We start from the raw sequence: 14094 nt of genomic DNA, 5'->3' as shown, positions 1-14094 counted from the left end.
TCCCTGACGGAGGCTCCCTGCCAGCTGCACTGCGGGGCTGGGTCCCAGCCCCCCGAGCCCTCAGGGCCAGCCCGGCAGGGAGAAGCAGGAGGGGTGGGGGCACGCTTGAATTTGAAAATATTTTATTTGAATAGTAAATAATTATACAGTTGAAACAGTTCTATCGAAGCACTCTATAAATAGCTAACAGTTAAGAAAATAATGTGTGTAGAAAAAGAGATTGCATCTAAAAGTAAGAGCTGTTGGTTGCACGGGATAAAATGGTTAAGATCATGTGTTATTCTAGGTATAAAAGTTAAAACCTTTTTAGCAGATCCCTTTAGAAAAAAAGATCTTCTAAAATGCACAGTGAAATGGCAGGCGGGGAGACAAAAAAAGCACATTAGAATATCTGCAATCAAATAATATCAATCTTCATAATTAATATAAATAAATAACGAATAAATAACATAATTACTCAAACCAACATATACAGATAGTCAACTCATGAGCTACCTTAGTAAGGGCAAAACAAACAGAAACAGAAAGTTGGCATGTCACAGTTAAGGCAGTTTCTACAGCATTTTCTGGAGACCATCAACAGCAGAGTCAAGGCATTTGTGGCTACACTAAAGGAAATGCTCGATTCTCTCGAGCAGTTTGATCTGTTCACATCGATAAAAACCGGAGTGAAGGAACAAAATAAAAAAAAAATTTAAAAAAAAAAAAAAAAGAAAAAAAAGAAGAGAGAGACCCCGGGAAGGTAAGTGTAAAGCCAGATTCCAGCAGGTCGCAAGCCGTATTAAAGCTAATCGTGTGGCGGCCCCGGGGGAGCGGCGCGGGGCCGGCGGGGAAGGCACGGGCGGCTCAGCAGGCGGGACGCAGCGGCACCTGGAGCAGGATGACCTGCCGGTTCTCCGAGGGGTGGCACTTGTTGATGTGCCGGGTGAGGCCGGGCGAGCTGTAGAAGGTGGCCGGGCAGTACTTGCAGGGGAAGACCTGGGCGGCGTGGAGGAGGCGCAGGTGCCGCTCCTGGCTGCTCTTGCTGGGGAAGGTCTCCCCGCAGACGGGGCAGAGGCGGCACTCGGCGGCGGGCGGCTCCTCGGCGGCGGGCTCCGGGGCGGGCGCGGGGGCCGGGGCGGGTGCCGGGGCGGATGCGGGGGCCGGGACGGTGTGCCCCAGCAGGTGCTTGCGCAGGTAGGCTTGCCGGCGGAACCGCTTGGAGCAGCGGGGGCACTCGAAGAGCCCCTCCTCGGAGCCCGCCTCCGAGGCTCCGCCAGGGCTCGGCGTGTCCCGCTCGCTGCCGCTGCCGCCGCTCGCCTCCTTCGGCGGCTCCTCCGCCGGGCCCGGGGCCGCGGCCGGTGCCCGGCCCGCCTCGGGGCCACCCTTGGCGGCGGGCGGGCGCGGCTTGTGCCAGCGGCGGTGGGAGGCGAGGTTGGCGGGGCAGGAGAAGACCTTGTCGCACTCGGGGCAGCGGTACTCCACCCGGACGATGCGGGAGCAGCGGTGCTGCGCCAGCGCGAAGGGGTCCCCGTACTCCTCCTTGCAGAGCTGGCAGATGAACTCGCCCAGCGGGCGGGCGCAGCCGCCCCGCGCCTTGGCCGGCGCCTCCACCGGGCCCTCCTTGATGCGCAGCCCCAGCACGGGCGAGGTGGTCACCTCGTCCTCGAAGGTCAGCTTGCGGATCGCCTTCGTCTTCTTGCCCGACGGGGCCTTGTGCCGCCCGGGCTCGGCCGCGCCCGGCGGGCGCTTGTTGGGCGGCGGGCGGCCCGAGGCGGGCGGCGCGGCCGGGGCGGGCGGCGCGGGGGCTCCGCCGGGGCCGGGGTGGGCGGCGGGCGGCTCGACGTGGCCGGCGGCGGCCCAGAGCTTGAGCTCGGCCGGGGCGAAGAGGAGCGGGTCCATGGTGCCGGGCACGGCCGGGGCGGGGAAGGACTCGGCCGAGACGGGTGAGCCCAGGCTGAAGCCGCGCTCCAGGTACTTGTCCCTGCTGACGGGCCGCGTGGGGCTGTACAGCGCCTGCACGGCGGCATCGGGCGTCCCGAAGGGCACGGGCGGCGGCGAGTCCCGCGGCGGGGGCGGCGGCGCGGCGGGGCAGGCGGGCGGCGGGGCGGCGCCGGCGGGGAGCGGCGGGCCGGCGGCGGCCTCGCGGCAGCAGCGCACCCGGTAGGACACGGGGGTGGGCCGCCGGCTGCGCTTCACCAGGAAGCCCCGGGGCATCTTGGCGCCGGCTCCGGGCCGGCGGCGGCCGCGGCGCAGGCTCCTCGCTCTGCCCGCGGCGCGGCCGCCGCCGCCTTTAAGCGGGTCGGGGCCATTGTTCGGGCCGGCGGCGGCGGCACCGGCCAATCAGCGGCGGCGGCGGCGGCGCGGCCGCACCTGAGCCCGGCCCGGCACACGCCCGGCCCCGCCCCCGCCCGCCCCGCGCCGCCCGCCCGGCACGCGCGGCCTTTGTGTGCCGCCCCCCGCGCCCGCACCGCCACCGGGAGCGGCACCGGGGGCGCTCCCGCCCGCCTGCCAGCTGGGGACGGCACCGCGCTGCACCGCCCGCCCCCGGCACTGAGCGCCGGCCGCTCCCGCCGGGCGGACCGTTCGCGAGGCCGGCCGGCACCGCTGCGCGGGGAGCTCGGCGCAGGGGGCTGCGAAAGCGGCGCTTGTGGCGGCGGCGGCGGCACAAGGGGGAGCGGAGCTGCCCGCCGGGATGCTGCCCATTGGGGTGCTGCCCATCGGCGGCAGCAGGTGCCCAACGACGGGTCTAAGCGAGCGGGAGGAATCACGAACGGGCCGTCGGCGCCCGGCCGAGCCCGGCAGCTGCGAGAGCGGAACGAGCCCGCGCTGCTGCGGGGCCGGGGCGGGAGCGCGGCAGCCCCGACCGGCGGTACCCGAACCTGTTACGCGAGGCCCGCGGTCCCCGCCGCGCTTTGGGCACGAAGCGCGGCGGGGGACGTGCGGCGGGTCCCCGCTCCCCGCGCTCCCGCACGCCGCCGTCGGTGTCGAAGCAAACACGCCCGGAGCCCCCGAGGATGCGCCCGGCGCCGCGAGGTGCCGGTGCCGCCGGCCCGGCCGCGGCAGGTGCAGCCGCCGCGGGGCGACCCCCGGGCCGCGGCCCCGCTGCCGTGGCCCTTTGTCCGCGGCCGCGCGGGGAACGCGCGGGGGGCCCGGCTCTGCCCCGCAGGTGGCGGGGCCGCGGAGCCGCGGCGGGGCCGGGGCCGTGTGCGGGCGGACGCCCCCCCCGCCGGGCCCTTTGTGGGGGGCGCGGGGCACGCGGGCGGCACGCGAGCGAGCGGGGCCCCCCCGCGCGCGCCTTTGTGCGCGGCATTAGCATAAAGCTGCGCGACCCTCCCGCACAAAGGGAGGGGGCGGGGGGCGCCGGGGGCCGCCGCTCCCCCGGACACCCCCCCTGCGGGCCTGGCCAGGCGGCGGGGGGGTCGTGGGGCCGCTCCGCCCGCCCGGTGGGACAGGCGTGCGGCGGGGCGGGGCGGGCGGGCGGCCCGCGGAGCATTAGCATACAGCTGCGGGCCCGCGGGCACGCGCCGCCGCCCCCCCGTCGCGCCGGCACACCGAGAGCCCCTTCCCCGCCGGGGCTGCACACCGAGAGCCCCTTCCCCGCCGGGGCTGCACACCGAGAGCCCCTTCCCCGGCGGGGCTGCACACCGAGAGCCCTGTCACTACAGGGGCTGCACACCGAGAGCCCTGTCACTACTGGGGCTGCACACCGAGAGTCCTGTCAGTACTGGGGCTGCACACCGAGCGCCGTGCCCCGCACACCGACCCCCCGTTCCCCCGCCGTCTCTCACCTGCCGCGGGCCGGGTCCGCAGGGGTCCGTAGGTGTCGGTCGGGGCGTACATGGGCAGGTGGGCGCGGTGGCGGCGCAGGAAGCGCAGGATGGGCTCCCGCAGGGCGGGCGGGCCGGGGCTGTGCTCGGCGGCGGGGGACTGCCCGGGCACCTGCAACACAGAGCCGTCAGAGGCCGAACCGGACTCGGGGCACGCACCGGTGATGCGGCGGGGACCAAAAACGTGACGGGGCCGGGACGCAGTGGGCAGTGAGCACGGAGTGGGGCTCGCACTGGTGGCACCGAGCGCACCCTGGGGCCGGTGGTGCTCGGCTGTTTGTTCATCCCTCCCTCCCAAGTGACACGACGCAGATGTAGGGGTTGTGTGGAACCGAACCTGCGCGGAGCCCCCGGCTGCCCCGGACATAGACTGTCCGAGGGGTTTAGCCAAAGGAATTCCCTACCCCGTGCCCAATTTACTGTGGCTTTTAAGCCAGTCTGCAGCCCCAGCTGCGGCCGGAGAAGCTGGACGTTATTCCTGACGGAGGACAAGCGCCTGTTCCGGAAGGTCTGGCTCGGCACGTGTGCCCTCGGCGTGCGGCAGCATCCGACAGCTGATGGAGGTGCAGACCCCGGCCCTGCCATCTGCCTGTTTGCATCGCCGGAGCCGCGCACGGCGGCACAAACACATGGCTGTGATCCCCGAGGGGTAAACACGCCCTGCGCCAGAGGCCCCGCGAGAGCCCGCGCAGCAAGGGCAGCCTTGGTGACGGTGTCTACACAGGCTGAACGCACAGTCCCCGGCCCCGCCGCAACTGGCTTTTCTGTGCAGTTATTGCTTCTACCAGCAAACGTTTCTGTAAATGTTACCCCTATTGCATGACACTGATTTCCAGTTTCTCTGGAAACTGTAACCAGAAATGTCTTGAGTCCTGTGCACTTAAGTTCCCAGTTCTTAAACATCTCTTTCAAAGGGGTGTTTTTCCTTCATTTTTACATTTCATTAGTAATTTTTCTGCATGCTAAAGTGAGCTGGAATATGAGCAACAGGAAGCAAAGACAGTCTCTTACTCCATATAGAAATACAGTCCTAAGGCATTTAAGAGAGATTCCATAAGCACAGGGTACCTAATCTGTATCTGGCAACATGCCCAGAAGGAACACCCAGTGAAAACACATATATGTGATATCTAGTAAATATAGTTAAAATTACCATAAAAAAATAAAAAAAAAATTCCAACCCCCCTAATTTGCATTCAGATGCAGATACCATCACCTTACATCCATGTGAGCAATCCTGACTCACAGAACTGCTTCCAGTCTGTGTGGGGGGACTGTGTGTGTCAGGACTGCTACCACAAGGACACGGTAAGGCAAGTGAATCCTTAATTTGTAGGGCACCAATTCCCCTGTCTCTGAAGTTGTTCACACTTAGAGCATGCGAAATGCAACTGAATGATGGCAAAAAACCCACTTTACCTCAGGCCCCCCATCCCGCACAGAACCTCATTTTGTTTTCTTTTATAGATGTCTTTCAAGAGAATCTAAATTAAACCGCACCAAGGCACTTTCTGGGTCAGGACAACAGGAAGCAAATTGCCTGGAGCCGTTGTGGGAGGAGGCAGAGCCGAGCGTGTGGCTGCAGCTGGGACACGGCAGCACGGGCACGGCGGTTTGGGTGAGCCACGGGCCCCACAACCTGCCTTCCTCAACACTCAGTTCTGTTAATGTTCTGCACAGTTAAAAATTGTGAGCACATACTTAAACCCCACGGCTGCCGCCCAGAACCGTGCGGGGTTAAACAAAGGCAAAGGCAGCGCGAGCAGGGGGAGGGTAGGCTGGTCCCAGGTAGTGAGGTGGAGGCAGAGAGATCAGAACTCAAATTCTGTTTGGGATCAGCCAGAAAGTTCCTCAGGGGGTGGGGGAGGCAGCTCCGGGGGCTGCTGGACACCTGCCATTAACAACCACAGAGTGCAGTGGCTTTGCAGTTTGGGCAGGCAAAGTTACAGGCTGCTGAGGCTTTGTGCCTCTGTCTATGGTGCTAATGCCAAAGCTATGAACAGCATTAGCAAACGTTTCAATTGCACCCGTATTCAGGACATCCACACACCACTGAAAAAGCCAGTTGCTTTCACTCTGGGTTACAACAAAAAAATGTGCCCATGGGCTCAGCTGAAGCGGGTGTAGGATGGGCTGTAGTGAGTTCCTGTTAGGGAACACTACTAAACCCAAGGGGATAGCTAGACAAGCCAGCCTCCACACTCTGCTGTGTAGTTGTACTAAATTGCAGGTATAATGCAAAAATGCTGTGAAGGAAAACAAAGCGACTTCAAGTTCTCCTGGCAGATTTGAGAATATGCCCAAACAACAAAACTGAACCATGTGCTGTACTTGGTGACCCCCCTCCGTGAGGTACACGGTCTGCTCAGGCTTCCCAGAGGAGAGAGCTAAACAGAAACATAAAGCTTCAGGAGAAAGATGGGAGAAGAAACCGAAGTGAACAACACTAACAAATTGCCTAAATAATAAAATGCACTCGGCGTTCGTTTTTCTTACCTGTTCCGACATCAGGATTTGGCGCAGCTCCTTCTGGAGATCAATAAACTGATCGTGATAGATGGCCATGGACCAAGGTTCCCTGAAGTAGCTGGGGAAAAAAGAAGAAATTTAGTTATCTTGTGAACCTCTCATTAACCACTAATAAAGTATTTACCTGCTTTTTTGCCTTTATAAATTACAGTTCTGGACCCATCATGATCGTTTGTTCATAAAACGCCTCCTGTAACAGCATGGTCAATCAATTCTTTTAATGGATGTTCCTGATGTACAGCCAGCTTCAGTAATTACATTTAAAGTGGCTTAATTCAGAGCTGTGGCAAGACCCAGTGAAGAATCCTGATTTTATCAGAATTTAAAAGCCTGAAGACCTGTAAAGAACGGTGTCTCCATTATCTGTCCTCATTTGAGAAAAGCAGATTGCAGGATTAACTGAACTGCTGCATAAACAAATTAAATTTGTGTAGACAATGACACAAATGTTGTTCATCATTAAGGTTTCTGGATTAATAAAAGCCAGAAAAACAGGCCACCACAGCGCTGCAATATGTTCTTTGTGCTACTGTGATGAAGCTAAATTGAACGGATTCTAGGAGGAAGCTCTTGTAACTTTTTCTTTCAGTGACAGCATTTACGAGAGCATTCTTCCATGAAAAAGGAGGAAAAGGATGCAGAGGACATGGCTCCATGCAGAACCGCATGGCTGTAAATATAACCAGAAGCAGCCAGATTACAAAGCTGTGGTTTATTCCCCTTTATAACGAAAGATAATTTTTACGCGCGTGTAATTCTTGTTAATGCTCGCTGCAGTCAGGAGGTGCCCCATGCTCATCCCTGTAATGACCGAACAGATGTCACCAGGGTCACCCAGGAAGTTGGGAGAGGACATTTGCAAGCCTGTGCCCAACACTTGTGCCTGACCCTGGCACTGCCCCAGGAGCACACCAATGCTCTCATCTGGTCCAGCTGTGTGGTCTCTAAAAGAACATCTGGATAAGGCAACTTAAACGGTGCTACACGAGTTCAATAATTCTATCTACAGAGGACTAATGTGCAGTTCCCTCTCTGTGGATTTTACTTCCTCCTCATCCAAGGGCAGGATTTTCCCCTCCTGCTCTGAACTACACCTCAGCTCTCCTGTGCCGTTAACAAGGCTCTGTGTGTCTGGCACAGCTTGGCTGGGTTTTCACGTGTTCGACCCCTCTCTGTCCCTGCACCCCGTTCCTCTCTGTGTGCCGAGCTGGCTGGGGCTGCCCCTCAGAATCTGCACGGCCTCCAGCACAGCAGGGCTCTCTCCCATAGGCATTTTCACACTATAAATATTTATGGACACTATTCCAAACACCAGTGCTGCCCAGCCCAGGAGTTACCACCACTCAGATGCTGGCTCATTCGGATATGTAGGTTAGAAAGGATGAGCTCAGCTTTACAGATCTTTATTTCAGTAACTGCACACCTGAAATGTGTGCAGAGACCTAGACAAGGACACAATATCCCTCAAATATTTAAAACCCCTTTAATTTCAGAAGAAAACCCCCACCCAACACAAACCTTTAACTCACTGTTGATATCAGATAGCAAAGAGAAAGGGGAGCATTATACAAGAATACATTAAGGTAATTAAAGACACTCTATTTTTACTGATATGCCCTGCTAAAAGCCATGTTCCACTAGCCAAATGTTTTGTCTTCAAGCTGGCATCTTAATTTTAATTGTAACTCTGAGGAGGTGATTTCCTCTTTCAACTGAGGCATATCTTCCAACTGCCTTACCTCAGTTAAGGTGCTCACCTGTCTCACTGAGGTGTTCCATTAAATGCTTTTTATTAATGTTTCAGAGGTGCTATGTATTCCTGCTACCATTACCAGTTCCTTTCATAACCATGAGTTTAACTGTTCCTGTCAATATTCACAGATTTGGAGCTCAAAACCTGAAATTCATTGCTCAGTTTGCAATATTTAACGCAAATAAAATGCCCTTTTTTAGGGAACAGAGAATGCCTTATCCATGTTTTCTAGACAGGCTGCCAGAAGGAGCTCCCAGCACCCAATGTTTACTCCCAGCTCCCTTCATTTCCCTTAATCTGAAGAACTGTACCCTCCAAGAGCAATCTGGAGATTCACCTCACAGAAACAATTTGCTTTCTTTGCCGGCTCTGTGCCTTCATCTATTTATCTTTTCTGTTCAATTCACCTTTCTCAGGGGGCACATGGTGTTTTTGAGAGAGCAGCTCCACATATGGCTGCTAAAAGGAAGTTTAATAATGAAAACACCCATTTGAATCCAAACCAACAAGTTGACTTTCATTCTGAATTTTATTACCACTTCAGCAGCAGTCCCTCAGGGCAAGCTGGGGAAGGCTCTGAAGTATAATGCTCTTCAGTGTGCGAGATGGAGCTGGCAGGCTCCCAACAGGGGCTCAGAGGCTCCTCCGCTGCATGAGAGCGGCATCTGCCACATGTGTTTGCACCCTTCAGTCTTTCATAACCTGCCAGAGCGATCAGGCTAAACGTGTACAAGATGACAATGGTGCCAGGGGCATAACGGGTGTGCAAACTTGGTGCCCTCCGAGCAGGGAGCCCTGCTGGAAGCCTTGCCAGCGACGGCAGCGAGGGCAGGAAGGAGTCTCTGACAGAGCGGGATGGAACTGGTTCCTCCAGAAGACAATGAGCGACATCCTTCTCGTTGCTAAGGAGCTGGTCTTGCCTCTCATTGACAAACAATATTTAAAGTCTGGTCTGCCTCACTGGTGAGGTGTAGCCTACATTAGATGAGAGGCAAGGAGGAAGGAAATATTCTGTGGTGTCCTGTAAAAAAGGCACAGAATCCTTCCCCTTGCAAAAGATATAAATAAAGTGGACAGAGCTGGGCACTGCTGGCAAGCAAAACTGGAGTGTGTGTGCATGTGGCTGTCCATCCAAGAGCTGCCTATAGTTACTCTCCCTGTCATTTGCAGGAACACAGCACATTTGGAGAAGAAGCCTCTACTCCTGTGGAAGCTGGTTCTATGTCCTGGCAGCGAGGACCCGACCCTGCCCCACTGACTGTCAGGTTTGCTGGCACAGGATATACCACCAGCAGCAAGGTACAAAGCCAGAAAGTCTCAAAAACTGAAGGGAAAACCTCCAGAATAACACACTTGGTTTGTACAGGAACAAAACAAAAAGCACAAAAGTACAAAAAGAAGATCAGTAATTGCAGTTATTTTAAAATAATTTACAACCCTGTGACAGGGAAGGCCTGGCAGAGGAAGAGGACCAGCTCTGTGAGAGAGCTGCTCAGCTCTGGACTGACACTGACCCCTGAGCAGGGGCACACACTGCTGCTTCTCCCTGCAGTGAGACCAAGATGAGGTGGCATTTTCCAAGACTCAAAGGGCAGGTGGCACCTCGTGATGGTGCCTTTGAAAAATCCCTCTGCAGACTGGTGTGGCCGTGATTACAGCTGTGGAGGATGCTGTGCCTCTGGCTGTTCTTCTGCTACTCAGAGCTTTTGTGGAAACAACAAACCCAAATTCAACTCCTCACATCTCTGCTACCCCCACTCTTCCAACACATACACTCAGGGCAAGTTCAGAGACTCAGACAGCCCATGAAGTGGGTTGGATCTGTTTGCAACCCTCATTAAATGTCTCTAAACAATCCTTAATGCAGATCTCTTGAAATCCCATTTGTTTCCTCCCAAAGCTGGCCACGAGGCACCAGTGCCCTGCCCTCCATGCCCTTAAGCCCAGTGTCTCTCTGGTCACTGCAGTGCCCTCAGCACACAGGGCTTTTTAGTAGCCAATATAAGCAGAGTCATTGATCAATTTAAGCTCCTGTGAATCTGTAAGGAGTGGAGAGTCTCCTTTCCTCTCTGGAGCTTCCAACATTTTGTACAACATAGGGAATTTTCAAGCTAGATGTCCATTTTCTTGGGTTTAAATTTCTTTTTTTTGAGAGAAAATGTAACACACAAAATGGAGAGTTCTCCAGGCTGTACCAGTTACATCTGGAAGATACTGTCCCTTCTCAAACCCTCAGACCTCAGGACACACAAAGTTATTCCCTAGCACATTTGGATCCCTTAATCTTGAATGGCTTTGGTGGATTATGGAAGCAGTCCATATTATGGCAAAAGCTCCCCGGTGCAGGGCCCAGTCAGGCAGAGAAGCTGCTGCTACACAGACCCCAGGAACCAACCCAGGAGGACAAGCACAGAGGAAATGGAAGCTGTTCACCTGACACAGGCTCAAGTGGAACACAATTATACCAGGAGTGCCTACACAGAGCAGGGAATTCCACTTCCCAGGAAGTAGAGGGATGGGATGCAGCACAATTTTAATTTCCAGGTCATATTGACAATACTTCCCAAACACAGCTTGCAGATCAGCAAAAGTCTTTTCTCCAACACAAGCACCTAAGATGCATTGTTTTGGAGACAACATATGGATGTTTTTGAGACTCTTAATTACAAAGATATGGTGATTCCAGTAAAAGGTACAGAATATTTCCAGATATATTTTGGATAGCCAGACCAGGAATCATCAAGTGTTAGCTTAAGGAAAATATAAATAAAACCATTGAGCATTTCCTGCCAATATCATCTGACCAATAATTTTGAAAGACAGCTTTACGTAGGTTTACATAGGTAAAAAGCAGGACCAGTTTGTGTAAAATCCCTAGAGCACCACCTGAGAGTATTGTTCTTCAGCACAAAGGGCATAACATGTCCTCTGGCCTGCAACTTCCTAATGTTTGCCTACAACTGCTGAACAGCCAAGCAAGTGTTGAACCAACAGCCCTGGTTGTAGCAAGAAGGACCTTCAGCTCTTTGCTCTGCAGTTCTGCTCCCTGAACACCTGTTTGCCCAGGTGCTTTACTCACTCCTGTTAAACAGCCTTATGGACAACAAATCTGTGACTGACTCCACTGGGCAGTTTCACAAAGCAAATCTGCTCAGGAATTCACAGGCTCAAAGGAAATCCTGGAAACCAAGCCTGTGCTTCTTTACCACTTGGCACAGAACCCACAGTGTCTTCTCTTTGGAAGATGACTGGGTTAGAAGCTGTGATTCACAACCCCCTCTTTTCTGGAGCTGCAATGGCAAACCAGAGTGCAGGGCAACTGCTCTCGCAATTCTTGCTCCACAAAAATGGCCCCAGAATGCAGACCTTGCTGAGTACGATCCTGCTCCCCTGGCACAGACCCAGAGCTCCCTGGGGCTGCTGCAGGGACCTGCTGACGTCAGGGGGTGACACTGTGCATCACTTGCCAGCACCTTCCCTTCGCCAGCGCTGGTGATCCATCCCGCCTGATAACCCAGTGCTGTTTGCTGCCTTTTTAATATCCTGGGAATGTTACATTAGAGCACCCAGAGGCAGATCCTGGCACTGAGATGCTGCAGCCCTTTCCTGTTCTAAGCGTCCTCAGGAGAGACTCTCCGTTATTTCAGCACCGGCCTTTGGTAAAGTTTAGATTATTCACCAGATCATAGCAGTTATGGTGTAGGTGATTCCCACTGAACTGCTCTTTAAACTTTCTAAACTCTGTGCTCTTTAAAGCTGACACAGAATCATTGCTGTCTGCACTCTCCCTGAGCACTTTGTGACTGACCCTGACATCAGGCTTACTGCACTCTCACATAGTACTATTCCACGTGTAATGCATTATGGTAAACAATTAAAAGGAAATTAAACCTGACGTACAAAATCATCAGATAGGCTGTGTGCAGCAGTATGATTGCTTTTCTGCAACTGTTTATGGATTCAGAGTTTAATCATTCATAATGGCTTGCATAATTGCTAGGATGAATCAGCAAGGTTTGACTGCAAATTAACGTGGTAGTGTTCAGCTGATGAGCTTTCACTTACTAATTTGGCCGTGGGGTTTCTTAGTAACATGGCCTTTCATCAGCAAGTTAGCTGCTCCTTTAGAACTCCATTAATATCTGTCTGCAGCCATTGGTATTGATTGGGTCTGTGAGTACAGCTGTACCAGGGCACCGTGGGGTTAGTGGTTAATTCGGGAGCGAGAAAGCCGGCAGTGCTTTGATATCCCTTCACGTGTTCTTCCTTCCAGTCCTGTCTCTCTTCCTAAAAAGCACATGCATTCCCCTCTAATTAGGCTGCAGAGTGTACAGAGGAGCACTAGTCTCTCTCAGCCATGCTCACTACCTGCCACAGTTCCTTTCCAGTCTTTTTCATCCCTGCAGAAAAAACATCTCACCGTCTGCACCATGAACAGAAGCCTAAGGTGGAATGCCTTAAATGTAATCCCAGTGTGCTAATGGTGTGGGATCCAGCAGACTCCAGACAGCAGCAGGGCATTCTAATGTTTCTCTTAATGAACAAGCACTCCTCATTTTGGAAAGTCTGGGTTAAAACCAGCTTTTCTATGCAGCATGCACTTCATGTTTAAATAATCACTGATTATCCATCCTATAAGTAACAGATTTATCTCTTTACCTAGTCCTTTTAACAGTAATGCCAAAAACATCAAATTATGTTCTTTTTCTTGATTTATTTGTTATATTGTGAGATTTATTAGCATTGGGGCAATAAACAGTCAGTCCAGTGTGGAGTTTCTGCTTACAGTCTCATTGAATGACACTGCTTAATAAATCACCTTCAGCCTAATGTAAACAGCATCAGGATGTGAGAATTGAACTTCAGTGGAAAAAGCTAAATGGTTACTTCAAAATAAGTGAATGCTGTTCATGAAGCTCAAAATGTTTTTGAGCATTTAGCTTGTACAGCCAATATGCAAAACACAACACAAGAGTAAGAGTCAGGGTTTGAGGAGAGCAGCCAAGGAAACATCCAGTGCTGTTATCCAGGCCCCAGGATGCAAAGGGAGGTAAGTGCAGGTGACTAAAAGCACATATCTCCTGAGAACTAAACCTACACACAGGACAAGCAGAACAAGCAGAGCCCTCAGAACCCTGTTCCAGGTGTTGCTCACACTGCCTGGGTCGCTCAGCACTCTCAGTCCAGCAGCTGCTCACCCAGGGTTAAAAACCAGCAGGATGCTGCTGACCAGCCAACAGCATCACCCGGAGAGCAAGCTTGGTGCACAGGTATGGCAGGAAACAGGAGAAGGGGAGGGCTGAGCAACACAGCCTTTCAGAGGGCACCTTTCAGAAAGTGACTGGCACCTCTGACAGGACCCTTCTTCACACCTTCCCTCCTGTGCCACCCTCACTGCCCTGTGCCGGGTGGTCCCTCATCTCAGCATCACTGTCACTGCCACATGGCTGAGATGCAACCGTCATCTTCTGTAGGTCATAGCTGATAACAAGCTCATTAATACAGCATTACAAACTCCTAAGTAAAAGCCACTCACACCTCATTTGTGAAATAAGCTCCTTAAGTATTTTAGAAACTAGTGGTCAGATTTTTATGCATTATGTAAGATTTGCTTTTTGTTAATGCCACATGAAGCCTACATGAACCACTTCTACCTCATATTAAAGGCATGATGCCAGTGAGCATCCATTTGGTTGCCAAGTATCATGAGACCCCTCTAATTATCTGTTTTGTACTTAAGATGCAGCAGAGGGAGATTCCACCGCTCTGCGGACACGTTCCATAACTTGGCAACTGCCTTGCAGCTGCCTTTGCCTCGGGAGAACACAAAAGGGGGTCACTGGCTGGTTACCTCCTCCTCTGAGGAGCAGTGTGGAGGACTGAATGACCAGTAACAAATCTGTAAGCTTAAAAAGAAAAAAAATGTTTCAGACCTCTCTCCTCACCCCTCTTTTATCTGCTGCTAAGGCAATGGAAATAATCCAAAGGCTTTCCAGTCAGTGA

At 53.8% G+C, this 14094-nt stretch overlaps 2 protein-coding genes across 6 annotated transcripts in view; both read right to left on the bottom strand.

Moving 5' to 3' along the window:
- The window catches only part of CFAP61 (cilia and flagella associated protein 61), a 94637-nt gene that overhangs the window by 3804 nt on the left and 76739 nt on the right, over positions 1-14094 (bottom strand). For 4 of the 5 annotated variants that reach the window (XM_032681757.1, XM_032681758.1, XM_032681755.1 and 1 more), the window contains 2 exons: positions 6306-6396; positions 3771-3921 (listed from right to left, as the gene is read on the bottom strand). In XM_032681757.1, the coding sequence (XP_032537648.1) occupies positions 3771-3921; positions 6306-6396 (242 nt within the window). The remainder of the gene's footprint in view (positions 1-3770; positions 3922-6305; positions 6397-14094) is intronic. The other variant, XM_032681756.1, reaches the window with a different exon arrangement.
- INSM1 (INSM transcriptional repressor 1) lies at positions 106-2291 on the bottom strand. The gene is given in 2 exon segments (XM_032681765.1): positions 106-2234; positions 2237-2291. Coding segments are annotated over 2 exon segments (1443 nt in total). The 3' UTR covers positions 106-846.

The sequence above is a fragment of the Chiroxiphia lanceolata genome, chromosome 3 (assembly GCF_009829145.1).
Source record: "Chiroxiphia lanceolata isolate bChiLan1 chromosome 3, bChiLan1.pri, whole genome shotgun sequence".
Classification (NCBI taxonomy): Eukaryota; Metazoa; Chordata; class Aves; order Passeriformes; family Pipridae; genus Chiroxiphia; species Chiroxiphia lanceolata.
The sequence above is the reverse complement of the archived record's forward strand: the minus strand, read 5'-3'. Positions and strand labels throughout refer to the sequence as shown.